Source organism: Camelina sativa, chromosome 20 (genome assembly GCF_030686135.1).
Source record: "Camelina sativa cultivar CO46 ecotype springtype chromosome 20, ASM3068613v1".
In the NCBI taxonomy this organism is placed as follows: Eukaryota; Viridiplantae; Streptophyta; class Magnoliopsida; order Brassicales; family Brassicaceae; genus Camelina; species Camelina sativa.
Window position 1 is genome coordinate 18,772,801 of NC_141899.1, and position 17,254 is coordinate 18,790,054.

The window sequence follows — 17,254 nt, forward strand, 5'->3', positions numbered from 1 at the left end:
AAAAAGGAATTGAAATGATTAAAGTTAGCTGATTCCATTAATTCTTGCGATTGGTCGCCGAAAGTAGTCTTATACAGCGACACTGTGACGATCAGTCTCATACTCTTTAAATTTTGGGGTGCAATATATTTAAGTTGAGACAGCGATGGTACCAAAGATCTTACTAAACACATGTCAAACTGTCTATTTCCATGCATCGCAAAGACGGTACTGTTCCAAGTTTCTAACCTACCCTGAGTATTTGTTTTTTTATTACTTGTGTTCGAGTACTCATTAATCACCCTATTAACTATATACTCCAAAACATCATTCTATATGTAATGAGAGAGATAGAGAGAGAGAGAGAGAGAGAGAGAGAGAGAGAGAGAGAGAGAGAGAGAGAGAGAGAGAGAGAGAGAGAGAGAGAGAGAGAGAGAGAGAGAGAGAGAGAGAGAGAGTGAGGGAGAGAGAGAGAGAGAGAGAGAGAGAGAGAGAGAGAGAGAGAGAGAGAGAGAGAGAGAGAGAGAGAGTGTGAGTGAGGTGAGTGAGAGAGTGAGAGAGTGAGTGAGAGAGTGAGTGAGTGAGTGAGTGAGAGAGAGAGAGAGAGAGTGAGTGAGAGAGAGAGTGAGTGAGAGAGAGAGAGTGAGTGAGTGAGAAGTGAGTGAGTGAGTGAGAGAGAGAGAGAGAGAGAGAGAGAGAGAGAGAGAGTGAGTGAGTGAGAGGAGAGAGAGAGGAGAGAGAGAGAGAGAGAGAGTATTAAGTTAAAAAAACTGATATGGAATTAACTCGGTTAACGCAGCATATCAGTTGGTGTAAACGCTTAAATACTGACGTGTTGTGTCAAAACACAGATCCATATAAAATTGCAAGTTAAGAGATGAATGATTGATATAAACAGATTAACTAGAGCATTGGTCCAACCAAAACAACGATACAACTATGAATTATCCCATTATTGGCAATTACATACATGGACAAAGTGAGATGTCATGATTGTGATTGTACATAACTAAAGATATGGAATTAAACACAAATTGCAAGAGAGACTGAGAGACTATTTACAAATATTTGTGAAATTTTAATTCGTTTGCTAACATTATGCAGTTTAACAAAAAATGAATATGTTAAAAACTTGAAGATTAGCACCAATATAGTCATATAGAAAACAGTGTCTAAATGGTGTTGTGTTTAAAATTAGTATTATACATACATAAATATATTTATATAGCTAATAATTAATATAACATGTATACATACATAAGAAATAAGACTCAAGATCGATGTTGAATAATAATAAAAAAAAAATGATGAAGAGGTCCCCATTCATAACAATAATTTAATTTCACTGTGCTTGTATTTATACCATCAATATGGTCAAGAAAAAAAAATGAAGACATTATTGGCTATGATTAAAATCACAGAAGTAAACATTTCTAAGTCTGTACTAGTATATAAGATAAACAAAGTGTATAGAAGCTTTGACTTTTGACCACATTAGAATCTTTATTACGTACCAACGCTTCTCAATGCAAAGAAGAGCACATGCATCGATCCACTTAGAACCAAACATATGCATATGTGATTAATGTTGTTGAGCTTCTACTCCACGTATACGATTTTAATTGTACTACCTGCAGATCATAATATCATTTCAATAACCCCTAACAAAATCTATAGAAACATGTGTACTGTCATGCAAATCACACTAATATTGGGATATTTGAGTTTATGGCATTGGTAAGGACAGCACTATAGATTGGTCTTGAATAGTGACGACATACGGTTTTTACGATACAATTATATACAATATATAAAATTATATTACTGTGAAATATTTATAAATTAATAACATCACAGAACAATAATATTTTATTAATTTAGTGATATATTAAGCCAAAATTTTAAAACTAATTTGAGACAAATAAATATATTAATTTATAGAGATTAAAACAAACTTGTGGGTTTTGTTGCAAATTTAAAATTTCGGAAATTATGGTATGCCTAGTTTTGTTGCAAATTTAAAATTTCTAATTGTAAACCATAGATGGGAAACAATATCGTACCTATTTCGATTTTTATGTATACAGTAGAACCTCTATAAATTAATACTTTTTAAATGAATAATTGGTATAAATTAATAAATTCTTTCGATTTTGAGTTGGGCTAGTATAAAAGATGACACATTTCGATAAAATAATAAAATAATAATTTTTTTGAGAATCCAGTGTAAAAATATAGTCCCATCAATATCATAAATTAATAATCAAGTAAACTAATATATATATATATATATATATATCTAAGAAAATCTTGTGAAATATATAACTCTATTGTTGTTGGCTTATTATTGAATTTGTATTTTTGTTTAACCTTTCCTATAATATTTTTGACTGCATCAAAACTTCTGGTGTTGTCTTCTCAAATCGCATCCAAAAATTATAGAGAGTTTTATACGCGATAATTGATTTCTTACGTATAACTTGTTATTAATGTACTGAAATATCTTCTTCAACTTCATTATCACCATGAAAAATAGTAGCAGTGAATTTTTCTTAACTATAAATTTATACTTTTTTGGTGTGGCAAAAACTATGAATTTATACATGTATCATTTTTACATGGATAATCTAGTAAACTATTGGCATCTATCCTCTATTACGATAACCAAAATTATTAATCAAATCATCAAGTTCATGAATCGTCAACTTCATAAATTAATATTTTATTAATTTATCGATAAATTAAAACCTCTATAAATTAATAAAATTGTATGGTCCCGACCTTATTAATTTACTAGATAAGGGCCCGCACGATGTGCGGGTTTAAAAACTGTTGAAAAAAAAAAATCTTAAACCTTAAACAATTTTTAAAAAATTTATAAAGAAAATTTATTTTCTAAAGTAAATATATAAATAATTTAAGTTAGAGAATATTTGTATTTACCTTCATACATTTATTTATATTTATATATTTTAATATATTATAACAATTATTACAATAATTTAAAGCTAAATTATATCCTACTAAAACTTTTGCCAAATATTCATCATTACAAATATTATTATTGTCAAATTTCAAAAACGTTTCACAACTTATTCACAAAATATTTTACATGCAACAAATTCATCAAAGCAACATATAATATTTAACCACGTACAATTTTAATCTATGTTTTACCATTAAAAATATGTTCTTACACCCAAAATTATTTTGTTGTTAAAGTATGCTCTTTATCACCACCTATAAAATGTCTTCTAAACAAATTAAACAAATTTTATGTTGCTTTACTTTCATTTTGGCATAATTATAGTTTTTATAATTACTAAAAAAAATTTGTGACATAGTTTCTTTAACCATGAAGTTTTTTTTACTCCAAATATATTAGATGAACAACTGGTGAAAATTATCTACTCGATTACAATGATTATATGACTAACCCAATAAAAGTTGAAAAATTGAAAGAAATTTAATATACTATACTAAAATAAAAATTTGAAATTTATAATAATGATGGTATATATAAGTCTTAGATAATTCAGATATACAAAATAGAAACTTTATATACAATCCAAAACATGACATATGTCATAATCACGTTAAGGATCAACGACCTATTTACTCTTCAGAAGTATCCAATTGTACCAAAACAACTTAACATTATGACCTCGTCTCAAATATTCTCAACTTATTTTTACCCGAATCAAAAGTTCTCATATATTTCTCCATATACCTGGTTTAAACGGTTTACGAACCTAATCCGATAGAAAACCACATAAATCCGGTTAGAAACCAATTTTAAAATGGTATATCGTTCCAACTTCCCAAATTTGAAACCGCTTCTCAATTACTCGATCAAGCAGCTCTTGGTTCAGTACCGAAATCATCAACATTATTCAGAAAAGAAAACTCTAAATTTCGACCAGAAACATCAACCACCGACTTATCTTCCAAACTTATAATGCTATTAACTGTAGAAACACTTTTGGAACCTCCATCAGTGTCTCCATCCTCGATTAAATTAGCGGGCATTATATACTTTGATTTCATTTCATTGCATCTGATAGCTTCTATTGAAAAACCCGCAGAAATCAAAGACCCACGCAATAGATTGGCAAAATTATATCAGAAAAAATAAATCAAAGATCAAAGTTTGCGATATAAACATGTAATATTATGTAGATATAATATTATTTTCTTAATTAGCTATCCTATTATATTTCAAAAACAATAATTCTTTTGACATAACTTATGTTATTCTTTTTAAATGTTTTATTCACTATTTATTTATTAATAATAATATACATACTTAGTGAATTACTTTTTCTGTTTATACATGTCAAAATTTTGTTGAGAAAACACGTATAATATAAGTAGCGTACAATGGAAAATAGATTAGCTTTGTTAATTTTCCTTTTTGGTTTAGAAATTCTTTTTTAGATATAAACATATAAATTTTATTTAGATTTAATGTTATTTCTTAATTAACTATTTTGAAAAATAATAATTTTTGACACGTGTCAACATCTCATCAGTATACTTGACACGTGTCATGATCATATTAATGGCTAATTCGAAAATCTAACTTTATATAATAAAATTTTTAATATAATAAAAAGATTAGTTCAAACTTCAATTCAAGCTTTTTTTCTAAGACTGCCAATCGGTTCTTCATGATCTTCGTTTTCTTCGCATGTGCCTTCACAAAATTTTTTTATTTTTTTGTGCAGTGCAAATAAAGACATAAAATTTAATGTGTTAGGTTATATTGTATAAAGGTTATATATCATAATTATACGACTAAATATGGATAGCACATAGTATATTTATTTTACCATGTAGTGGTTGAGAATCTTTGTAAGAGTGAAACTTTATTATGGATGGTACATAGTATATTTATTTTAGTTATTTTTTTAATATAATAAGATTAAAATTATCTTATACTTTGTTTAACCAAGCTTAAAAGCTGTTATTTTTGATCATTAAAATTGACACGTGTCACGATCTGATGATTTACTAATTTTGATATTTAATCGTTAAAATTGACACGTGTCACGATCTAGTGAGTTTTTAAATTTGATCTATAATCGTTAAAATTAACACTTGTCATAATCTGGTGAGTTACTAATTTTGAAAACCAAAGTTTATATAGTAAGATAGAGGTTTTACTGTATATTTCATATTTCCAATCAATCAATTCGAGCAAAGTGTTATTTTTTTTTCTTAAAATATATGTAAAAGTACATTATGTGCACCCAATAAGCTAGTAGTAACATTACTTTCAATAACTTTTAGCGTTTCGTATGTTACATCATATCTAAAACCATTCTTAGAAACATTGACTAAAATATATATTTTTTGGAATACAAATGTCATCATTTATATCAACTCGTCACATTTTAGCCCGACTTTTTCTTCCTTTCAATGTCACAAATTAGAGAGCCATTTGTCCACACAAAAACCAGAAATAATAGTTTGATACAAGATATTTTCAGTTGAGTTGTTAAAATATAGAAGTACATTAATTAATCATCATCAACATAGAACACCGACAATAAACATAGAGGGAGAGAAAAGATAAGGTAGGTACGAAGAAGTGAACCAGTTTCGCAGAATAGTACTTGATGAAGGTACTCAATAATCCAATCCTTCAATTATTTTTCTAAAAATATAAACCCCACCGTCGATTTCTTGTTTCCTTTCAATTATTTCACAACGTCTATATACCCTAAATTTACTTATAAATCTACTAATCATAATCAAACAAAATAACAAGATCGGAACAAAGAAACAATGTTGGTTGATCCATTTCTCATTAAACTCGGAATGTAAAAAGAAATTGAAACCAAGATGAATCTATCAAATGATTCATCTACTACAATGTATTATTATGAGTTAGTTAATCAAACAAAGTATAAAATAAAGCAACCAATAACATCGTTAATTAAATCGAATGTCTGGATCCTCACGCTAAGACAAAAGAGTAGATAAAATCTTTCAAAACGATCACTAGAAAATTGAGACATGTAATAAAAATAAAGACATGATAAAATGGATCCAAAAGATGTAGCTAGCTAGATCTCGAGACTACTAACCAAGGTCTTTTGCAACATTGAGTTCTTGCAATGAGCAATAGCTCCTTGTATAGCACTTTGTAACTCTTCCATTGAAGAAGACATACTATTGTTGTTGCTGCTGCTAGAGCTGGCTCCTTGATGTAACGGGAAACCGCCACGTGTCAGTACGCCGGAGTGACTCGGAGATGACCTCATCGACGATGGGCAACTCGCCGCGCATCGTCCTCGTTTCGTGTACTTCATTAGGTTTCCTGAGAAAGAGATCGATAAACCACCGCTGGAGGAAACACCGGTTGGAGCGGCGGTAGTGGCGGTGGTAATGGTGGTTGTGGCGGTGGTGGTTCCACGTATGTTGTTGCCGGAATCTTTGAGAGATGTTGTTGATGATGACTCTGTTTTTAAAACGGTGGAGCTCTGTTTTTGAGAGAACTTGTCGTATAAAGGTTTGACCTTTTTCATGTATTTGCGTATAACTTCTTTCGCGGTGGAGCTCATTCGTTTAACCGAAGACGGAGCTGCGGCGGCGGCGGAGGAGGTTGAGTGGTGGAGATTGGTTTTGGGGTCTTTCTTGAAAACAGATGAGAATCTAGCGAGAGAGAAGCCACCACCGGAAGATTTGTTCTTTGGAGGTTTAAAGAAGAAGTCTTCATCGTCAGTTACGGAGCTAGGACGAGAAGAGTCACAGCAATCAAGCGGAGGAGGGTGGAGGAGAGGGAAAGAAGCGGTGGAATCAGTGGAGGAGTTAGATTCAGTGGAGTCACGTGCTGCGGAGGTTGCGGCTGAGGAGGATGAAGAAGAAGTGTACTCCGAAGAAGAAGTGGAACATAGCGTACGGACGAGAGAGAGACGAGGAGAGAGCTGAAGAGGGAGAAGCTGGCCTTTGTAGAAGAGCTCATCGGCGGGACAAAGCGAAGAAGAAGCTTTCCGAGGCGAGATCGAGACGTTGAACTCGAATTCCGACGAAGATGACGAGGGAGACGAGTAAGATTGCGGTGGTGAGTGACGTGGACGTGGTGGTTGACGTCTCATTGTGATCTTATCTCTCTCTCTACTACTCTTTTGTTTTGTATGAGTCTTTTGGCTTCTATGTAAATAATAGAATGATGCATTGTTGTTTCTAAATTTAATATTATAGTAATGTTTTTAATATTATTTTATTGTATGTTTATTAATGAGGGCTACTCTGCAGTGCAGTTGATATCATGAGAAAAGGCCACGATGATCGCCAGATTGAAGCTGTAGTCACATGCAATGTAATTAAAATAGTGTTATTATGGAGCGTAGGATTAGAGAGTTGTTTAGTGACGTTTAGTTAAACTATAAATATTATAATCAGTTTGTAGGAGTGAAGAGTGAGCAAAGCTAGTTGTGGCTTGTGGTCTGATCTCGGACAATTCCGGAAATTATGGTATCCCTAGTTTTGTTGCAAGTTCCATTTTCATTGACTTGAGCAACTCTAGTTCTCTTTTATATACAAGAAAAAAGAACTCTACACTCTAGTTCTCCTTTTTACCTTTTTTTACTTGGAGAGAAGTCATTAGTTAAATGTTTACATATTGTTTTGATAAAAACAGTTATCTCCTACCAGCTTGATATACATAGGAACAACAATCGAGTTGCAGACCTCCTGTCAAAGACCTCAATTCCAAACAATTCATGTTATAATGTGTATTCCCATGTTCCTTACTTTCTTGGCCAAGAACTAAGATGTAATAGTTGATTTATCGTAATAAGAAGTCGTTAAAAAAAAAAAGAAATTAAGAAAATTTTAAAGAAATATATATATATATATATATATATATATATATATATATATTTTTAACAGCAATAAGTCAATATAACTATGTAAAACTTTCACTTATTTCGCGGTTTAGTTTCCATAGTTTGGATGTTGTGTTACTGGGACCAGTTTCATTAATAAAACTATTTACAAAATTTATGTATCAGTTTAACATGGACCAGTAATGTAATCTGGTAGGAAATGGTGATATAATAACTAATAACTATATACATTTGTATAATGTATGAAAATGTTGTCGTCATTGTTGGGAAAATACAGCCGAAGGTATAAGAATCGTAATTCCATCACGTGACGCTAACGCCATGGGTGGCGATTGCTCTCTCGTCCTATCTTTCGTTCTTTGTTTTTGTTTGTTTTGATTACTATAGATTCTCTTATCATTTGTTTATTATTATATTTTCTACTACTTTTTAATCACGCCGTTTATTTTGGATGGGTTGAATCATTTTTCTTACTTGTTAAAACAACTACTTTCCCTTTCTCAGAAAACGAATTCTCAAGCATCTCTTTTGTAACAGTCTTTGCTAGATTTCCAACATACACTTACTTTGTAAGGACTATCTACAAATGCGGAATCTTCTGACTGAAGCAGTGATAAATCAGGAGATGATGCTATAGGTTTCTCTGTGATGTTAAACCTTTATTTCACGCCCTTCAACGGTCTGAGGTAATATATACAACATAAAGCTCTGTCATCTCTTAAAATATATACTGTTGCCATTGAATCTTTAGTGTCATATATACTGACTCCAACATAAAGCTCTCTCTCTCTCTCTCTCTCTCTCTCTCTCTCTCTCTCTCTCTCTCTCTCTCTCTCTCTCTCTCTCTCTCAGCTTACCACAATCTTTGCCAGTGAAAGCAATCCAAGCCAATGCAGATAAACTATCGGAAGCAGCCTTCAAGTGATTGAAAAAATCAGACCTTTTGCCTTCAGTCATTGCATTAGCTTTCATTGTAACATCATTCAACGGCTTTAGAAATCCAGCCAATCCAGCAAGGTTCAGGCTTCTGTTTCAAATCACAACAATGCCCAAAATTACACAAAACGAAACGATCTTAATCACACCCAAAAAAAAAAATCAAGGAAACATACCTGAGTTTGCTTGATGCGAACAAGCAACTCCTTTTGCGAAGCAAATGCTTCGGCGACAATCTTCGTCACATCAAGAACAACTCCACCAATCTTCTCAGCAGCGCTTAAGCCCTACCAACACATTGAGAAATCAGATCTTCATAAGCCAGAATCGAAGGATCAGCCGATGCGACATCATCATCGATTGAGAAATATCTTCTGCGGGAAACCCTCTTCAAGACGTTTAATCAAACCCTCTGCGACATCATCGTAACCGTAGCTTCAAGACGTTTAGTCAAACCCTCTGCGACATCATCGTAACCGCAGCTTCAAGACGTTTAATCAAATCCTCTTCCATGTTTTTCGAATCACACAGATGGAGATGAAATCGATTTTTTTTTAAAGAATGTGGATTTTGTTTTTCCTTTAACTGCCACGTACTACAAGAACTTGGGTTAAATCAGTTCTAATTGAAGAACAAAAAAAAAATGATCTAAGACCACTATTCAATTTATTTATAATTTAAATGGGGTTAGAACACTACAACAGTTCTCCCGTTAAGGATGGCCTTATATATCACTGACTCATAGTGTCATGGTGGTGTTGGAGCCATTTTGTTCCAGCCGCTAGTTACCTGGTCGATTAATAAGCTCCACTGTAAAGTCAGTCTATCATTAGTTTAAAATTTTTTAACTCATTAAACTATCAACTAACTAGAACACACTGCACCACTTTCATTGAATGGTTTAAAGATGTTGTGAATATAATTTTATTATATTAAGATATGTTATTTAGAATTATTTGTGTTTTTTTCGATCAGGTTTTTCTAGTTAGTTGATAGTTTAATGAGTTAAAAAATTTGGAACAATAATGTATTTTAGTGTTGTATAAGTCAAAACTTATGCTATTACATAGAAGACTTAGACAAGTAAATCCGTGATCGGAGTCTGGGCTTCCTTTAATGAGGCTATATATATTAGTTTCATTAGACTTTTTCATTGTTGAATGAATTGTCATGTTGTACTGGGCATTTCTAGTCTCACTATGCATTCACAGTCTAAAAATAACAAATGTCAATCTGGTAGCTTACTAAATGATACCACAACTATTAGTAGCTTGTTAGTTTCATAATTTTCTAAAAACATCCATTTTGTTTTATGCCCGCGGTAACTAGAGCTGTGATGCTAGCAGTAACTAGAAGTTGTCCTGTAAATGTAGGTGAGAGAATAATTATCTTCAAACGTAAAATTATTTAACTACTCTCATTTAGGGCTTGACTGGTTCAAACACAGCATTTGCGGTTAGGAGATTGCGGAAGCGGGTGATTGCGGTATTAAGCGTTATTAAGCATTTTGAATGACTAATTTAGCGTTTTAAAATGAGTGCGTTTGCGAGAGTTTACGACTGGTTGACCAACGGTTGCAATAGCGTTTAAAACATAATAAATATAATATATAATTACATAAATATTTAAAAATACTAAAAACTTTATTAAACTTTATTTATAATTAAATATCATTAAGAAATACTAAAATAATTATTCAAAAAACAAATAAATTTCATATTGAAACACTTATTACTTTATGCATTTGGTTTTCACCCAAAATTTAATCAAGTAATGTGATAAATGACAAAACATATGGTTTAGATTATAATTTTCTCTGCTAAATCTCACACACTCAATAAGTTCTTCACATTGAATTACAAGACCAAGGTAAATTAATTATGAAAGAGTTGAGAAGAGTCATTGGTGATTTGTTTTAATATTTTCACAAATAATCTTATTTTCTTAAACTTCTGATAAAATGTTATATTTATTTAGTTTTTTTTTTAACTTATGTGCAGTGTGCCAATAGTTTTACATCATGTTTTTTGGGTTTTTGTTAATTGGAATCTTATTTTCTTGTAATTGTTTATTTTCTAATCTCCTCAATCTTATTTGTACTTTATTTTCTCTCATCTTTAATGGGTACAATGGTTAGATAGAAGATATAAGAAAAAATATTTTAATATTTATGATTTGTTTTATAAAAAAAAAATTTCCAACCGCAACCGCATGCGAGAAAGAGCTTTTGGAATTCAGAAGTTTCTAGCGGTTAGGAATGATTGTAAGCGGTTTGTGTGATTGACACCAATTACTAGCAACCGCTACCACCCGCAAATGCAACGTTTGTGAGAGGTAGCGGGAGAACCAATCAACACCTTAGTCACTCGAAATGATAACATGATTTAACTCCATTCAAAATACCGGTAAGTGGATTACATGTCAACTATCTCTGATTATACAAAAAAATTTAGATCACTTCTGATTATACAAAAAAATAAAATCCTACAGAGTCAGTCAACCTTTATGTAATGGCTACATGCCCCATCTATCATACATAATTATAGCCCAACTTTAATTTTAGTTAGTGACATGAACAATGGTTAGGGAATTAAATGAAATGAGCATTAATTTTTGTAGCTTTAAAAATGAAAATTGATTAATTTTTCTTCATTACAAGGGGCTTTGTGGAACAGAGAACAGCATAGAGACAAGAGTCCCGATGCCGACGTTGGAGAGAGTGGTGTGATGAGGGGTCTCAATAGTTGGGACAGAGAGAAACTTTTCTAAAACTCAAATGGTTGCAAAGGGATGAATAATTGAGAAAAAAATACTATTTTACTTTTATAACATCACTTTTTTCCATAAGATTTATAATTTAGTAAAGTGAGACTGCAATTATAATTACTTAATCTAACCCCATAGTTTACTTAAATAATTTTATTTTGTTTGCTAAAAAACCCAAAATTTATTTTCCAAAATTAAAAAGTATATCTAAAAATCACTTAACTTATAGGAAAAATTTAACCTCATTTAAATTTTTAAAAATAATAATGTAAGTATAATTATTTTATGGGTTAATTGTAAAAAGCCCTCCTTTTATAACCATAAGAATTTTGATACGGTGTTGTTCAAAAAAAAAAAAGAATTTTGATACGGTAAAAATATAATATTATTATAAATATACTAAATAATTGTCTCATCGTGTTGGCAATATTTAGTTAATCAAATTTTATAATTAACAATAAAAATATGTTATATAATTTTAAACATTGAACCAAAGAAACAAAATTAACACACAAATACTACTTTTTTGTTTTGTAATATAAATACTTTTTTTGGTTTCTTATGCCGATTTATCCTTATTATTGACGTTGATATGGTTGTATTTTTTGTATTCTTGCATGTTTTGTTTTTTGTTTTTGTTTCTGTTTTGCAATCTCCCTTTGTAGTTGACTTTACTTTTCGTTTATGTTCTGACTCATCAATCTTTTCGTTTACTTTTCCTGGCTTTGGTTGTGGTTGAGAAGGAATCATTTGCCGCAAGTTTGAACGGCGTCTAGGTACTTCCACCGCCTGCACTTCCCTTGCTTTCTTCCGCCTGCACCGTCTAGGAATCATTGTTTTCTCATTTAATTTCTGTTTTATAATTAATCTACTGTGTGGTGTGATTTTTTCTATAATAAAAAATGTCACAAAGTTTGTAAACTGTCTATGACCCCCAAAATTTATAAACACGGCCATGGCAATAACCCTCAACTATTATGCAACGGTAAAATTGGTGTTAGAGCCATTTTTGCTGGAGCATGAGCTAATGACTCCGACATACAAGATAATTTATTCTAAATGTTCTTTATTTTTTTATCAAAATAAAAAGGACTTCTTATGAAATTTTTTGAGTGCAAATCAACATAACTTGAAAAGGTTACGTTGATGCGTACGATAATTATATATGGTTTAAAGATGACATCAACATCTAAGAATTAAGAAATTAGCTTTTGAGGTCAAGTTTTGATAGATAGGATTGGTATGGTCTTAATCTTATTAGTGTAAGGTAACCCTTAAGGACCATTATGGAAAGGGATCTTAATTAGTCTAAAAAGGTGTGGATGAATATTGCAGATAAAAAGACCACAAGGAAAGAAGCAACAACAAGCATGTACAAGGAGCTTGCTGCGTTTGATTCCACTCCCAATAAAGTTTCGTGACATTGTATTTGAGGGGATCCAATAAAAGCATGAAGGCGAAGGAGCTCTTTTAAGTCTAAGGTCACAAAGACAAAGTCCATTCGAAATGAGAATATTGCAAATAATGCCATGCACAGTGTTAAAGTTTATCTCCAATGCCATTTACCCAATTGTCTTCTCCCGCCTGCCACAAAGAGAATGTAAAGAGAAAGTGATAATACTATTATGCCCTCCTCCATTCTTTCTATCCAATATTCTCAAAATTTAATAGTGAAGAAAAATAAAAAGATCTCTATTGGTCCTCCTCGTTTTCTTCGTTCTCTTCTCACAAAATCAGAGATTTCGACATCCTCATTCTCTTCTCACAAAATTGAACCAAATTAGCCATTCGACAAGTCCTCCTCGTTCTCTTCTCACAAAATCAGAGATCTCGACTGGAAGTGATGAATTTCATTATCCAGACCCTTCGTCGGGCCAACTCCTCCTTTTCCTTCGGCCACCGCGACGGGGGAAGTTCCCTCTTTTCTCAAAATTCATTGTTTCCCCTTCTCAGAAAAATCCCATAAAAGAAGCCCACTGTTGCAATCGGAATACCTGATGCCCTTGAGATACCTAATGCCAGAATTAGTAAGGGAGATCTTACCGACACCGCCAGACGCAGGTAACTCTGTTGTCCAACCACCCTCCTCTTCCTCTGTGTTTTGTTGTTCGTTACCGTGAAAACCGCTTTGATAGACATCAAATTTTGGGTAGACTATATTGTCTATCGATACTTTTTGGTCCATCTATTATGTTTTTCGTTGTTGTTTTTGTTGTTTGTTACCTTGCAAACCACTTTGATAGACATTAATTACTTGTGAAGTTTTGGGAAGACTATATTGCGTATGTATGCTTTTTGTCCATCTATAATGTTTTTCATTGTTAAATTTAGGTAGACTATATTGGTTATAGTTTTTGTGTCCACCGAGTCTGATGTTCCTCCCTGTTGCAGGCCTCATGGAGACTCATCTAGTAATCTGCCCTACTCGGAGGACATGAATCAACAACGAAGGTAGTTATGTCCATCATTCTCCTTTTGCATTCAATTTACATGTCTACCCAAACATGTTGTCTATCAATTCTGCATTCAATGATGGACCAGATATGTCCACCCAAACATTTGTCTCTCAAACCGTTTTTTGGGTTCATAACTAAGACCATACAACATTCTCCCCATTGCATGTCGGGCGAGGTTGCAGTGGCTTCTAATGTTCAACCATCTTCTTATTGCAATTCCCCCAACAAAGCAGCCCCTTCTGGTATCGGTGGTCCATTGATGGACAACAGTCCGGCTTCAATGTATATGTCTACCCATCCTTGTCTATCAAACCGTATTTAGATACATTGTCGTTGATACTATACAACCTTTTGCCCATTACAGGTCGGCCGAGGACGCAGCCGATGTTGATGTTCAGGGATTGATAGACAACATAGAAATATCAAGGTATATGTCTATATAATAGTGGACTTTCTTCTGTTCACTGTGGACAAGAAACTAAATTCTTCCCATAGCAGGTCGGCTGAGGACGCAGACACTGATTCAGAGCAAGACTTTAGGAATTTCGTGCTTTCTGAGGCGCAGGTCCTTGTGGAGAATACCAATAGCGACCGCTAGACTCATAATTCCATGTCCCGCCATATCGTTCTTCTCTGGTTCAATGGACAACTCGTTTGCTTCAAAGTTTTGTCTACACCCGACGGACATATTGTCTTCAGGTCCGACAGACACCCTATTCTGTCCATCCCTTTGTCAACACATGATCGACATTTTTAGATGTCTATTTTCATCAACATAACCCTTTATACTCTTTCCCGATAGACAACATACTTTGTCCTTCTTCTGCTGATATGACCTTATTTTTGTTGATCGAAACGTACAAATACACCTTCCACCCTCTTCATTCTTCGCTTTAAACTGCTTAAACTCAACTTCAAAATTCACACCATACAGCTCCAATCTCTTTTTTCATATCTCTTTACTCTTTTTTCTAACTACTTTTTTCTTCATTAACAACAATTAATTAATTTTATTTACTCTATAAATAACTATAGTTCCAAGCTGCTGCCCTATAAATAAGGGACTACAGTCCTATCGTCATTATTGTCGACCAACCCTTCAAAATTTTATTTCTCTTTGAATTTTCCCTCGTGCAAATTTCTTAGACAATAGACCAAGGCTATTTTAGTCTTTTCCAACTTTCCCTTCAATGTATATGTCTACCCATCCTTGTCTATTAAACCGTATTTAGATACATTGTCGTTGATACTATACAACCTTTTGCCCATTACAGGTCGGCCGAGGATGCAGCCGATGTTGATGTTCAGGGATTGATAGACAACATAGAAATATCAAGGTATATGTCTATATAATAGTGGACTTTCTTCTGTTCACTGTGGACAAGAAACTAAATTCTTCCCATAGCAGGTCGGCTGAGGACGCAGACACTGATTCAGAGCAAGACTTTAGGAATTTCGTGCTTTCTGAGGCGCAGGTCCCTGTGGAGAATACCAATAGCGACCGCTAGACTCATAATTCCATGTCCCGCTATATCGTTCTTCTCTGGTTCAATGGACAACTCGTTTGCTTCAAAGTTTTGTCTACACCCGACGGACATATTGTCTTCAGGTCCGACAGACACCATATTCTGTCCATCCCTTTGTCAACACATGATCGACATTTTTAGATGTCTATTTTCATCAACATAACCCTTTATACTCTTTCCCGATAGACAACATACTTTGTCCTTCTTCTGCTGATATGACCTTATTTTTGTTGATCGAAACGTACAAATACACCTCCCACCCTCTTCATTCTTCGCTTTAAACTGCTTAAACTCAACTTCAAAATTCACACCATACAGCTCCAATCTCTTTTTTCATATCTCTTTACTCTTTTTTCTAACTACTTTTTTCTTCATTAACAACAATTAATTAATTTTATTTACCCTATAAATAACTATAGTTCCAAGCTGCTGCCCTATAAATAAGGGACTACAGTCCCATCGTCATTATTGTCGACCAACCCTTCAAAATTTTATTTCTCTTTGAATTTTCCCTCGTGCAAATTTCTTAGACAATAGACCAAGGCTATTTTAGTCTTTTCCAACTTTCCCTTCATGTGCCAAAATGGCATTTCTCAGAAGAAAAAACAGAAGTGGCATTATTAAGAAGATTTTGGGGAAATATGGCATTTCTGGCCAAAATCCCATTCGAAATTGTATTCCTTTTTAATTATTGTTTTGTTGCATTTTTTATTATTAAAGAATAGTAAAGGTGCTATATTAATGTTATTTCCACGTAGATATATGATTATCACCATTCACCAGTCACCACACATTTTTTTTCTTCTACTTCCACTCCTTTCATTGGCTTTAAGTCTAAAACTATCTATATAAAATTCAAAACCGAAGCATGTGTTGTAAGTTAAAGTAGAATTGGATTCCATTACTAAAATTTAATTATTTGAAAAATATTAGCAATATAATTCTAAATTAGATAATAACTGTAAAAACAAGATAAAGACAATAACAAAGAAACTTCTTCTCTTATTAAGAATCACTTAAACAACCTTACAAGGAGTGTTTAATCAGTTTTACACACAACTAAAATAGCTTGTCACTGACCAATTCTTAATCTACCCAAAAATACAAAAGAACCTAAAAGCTTATTTTTGCTCAAGACTCTAAGAAAAATCCCAATCGGCCAAACAATATGTTTGCCTTGATCAAACAATATATAGGACACACCCATGACCTATTTCCCTAATACGGATAATACTAAATCTTTTTTGTAGATACGCATATATCTTGTTCTCCAATAATATAGCCACATCACCCAAAGTCCGTTGCTGCTTAAACGCGCGAACCAAACTTCCAGAATCCTACATACCAGCATTGTAGTACTCAAAAACCTTCATGCTTACATTCTCCCCCTTTTTATCTGAATGTGACATCTCAAGCATCCAACTATCAACCTGTCAACTGTTAGTACATGAACTTTACTCGAGTCTGTTAGAGTTAGTGGTTAGGCTTTCAAATAAAAAGATGTCGTTTGGATCCAAAAGAAAACAGCATCATTAGGATAGAGTACAAGTTCCGAAATCCAAAGACAAGAGGAAATCATAACAAAGCCTGAAATCCAAAGAAACAAAAGACATGACCAACAGTCATCCTAACTCTCAGCTAACACTAACTCTCCCCCTCACTACCATCACCATCACCATCAGACGCAGCAACACCATCATCAGCATCTTCATTTTCACCATCAGCTTCGGCTTCA

At 33.1% G+C, this 17,254-nt stretch overlaps 1 protein-coding gene and 1 pseudogene across 2 annotated transcripts; one reads left to right on the plus strand and one right to left on the minus strand.

Annotated features, from left to right (window-relative positions):
* Positions 1-5,763: 5,763 nt before the first annotated feature.
* Positions 5,764-7,228, minus strand: LOC104771114 (putative membrane-associated kinase regulator 1 pseudogene; annotated as a pseudogene). Its single transcript, XR_015592158.1, has one exon. The product of XR_015592158.1 is annotated as a putative membrane-associated kinase regulator 1 pseudogene (transcript).
* A 6,011-nt stretch (positions 7,229-13,239) lies between these two features.
* Positions 13,240-14,837, plus strand: LOC147919153 (uncharacterized). The gene is made up of 3 exons (XM_087503522.1): positions 13,240-14,275; positions 14,358-14,420; positions 14,492-14,837. The coding sequence occupies exons 1-3, from the start codon at positions 13,995-13,997 to the stop codon at positions 14,589-14,591; spliced, it is 444 nt and encodes a 147-aa protein (XP_087359648.1). The 5' UTR covers positions 13,240-13,994; the 3' UTR covers positions 14,592-14,837.
* The last annotated feature ends 2,417 nt before the right edge of the window (positions 14,838-17,254 follow it).

Coding starts and splice junctions, on each gene's coding strand:
- LOC147919153 (XM_087503522.1), top strand. CDS start 13,995: ATGTCCATCATTCTCCTTTTGCATTCAATTTACATGTCTACCCAAACA. Junction 14,276..14,357: donor GACAACAGTCCGGCTTCAAT/GTATATGTCTAC, acceptor TGCCCATTACAG/GTCGGCCGAGGACGCAGCCG. Junction 14,421..14,491: donor GACAACATAGAAATATCAAG/GTATATGTCTAT, acceptor TTCCCATAGCAG/GTCGGCTGAGGACGCAGACA.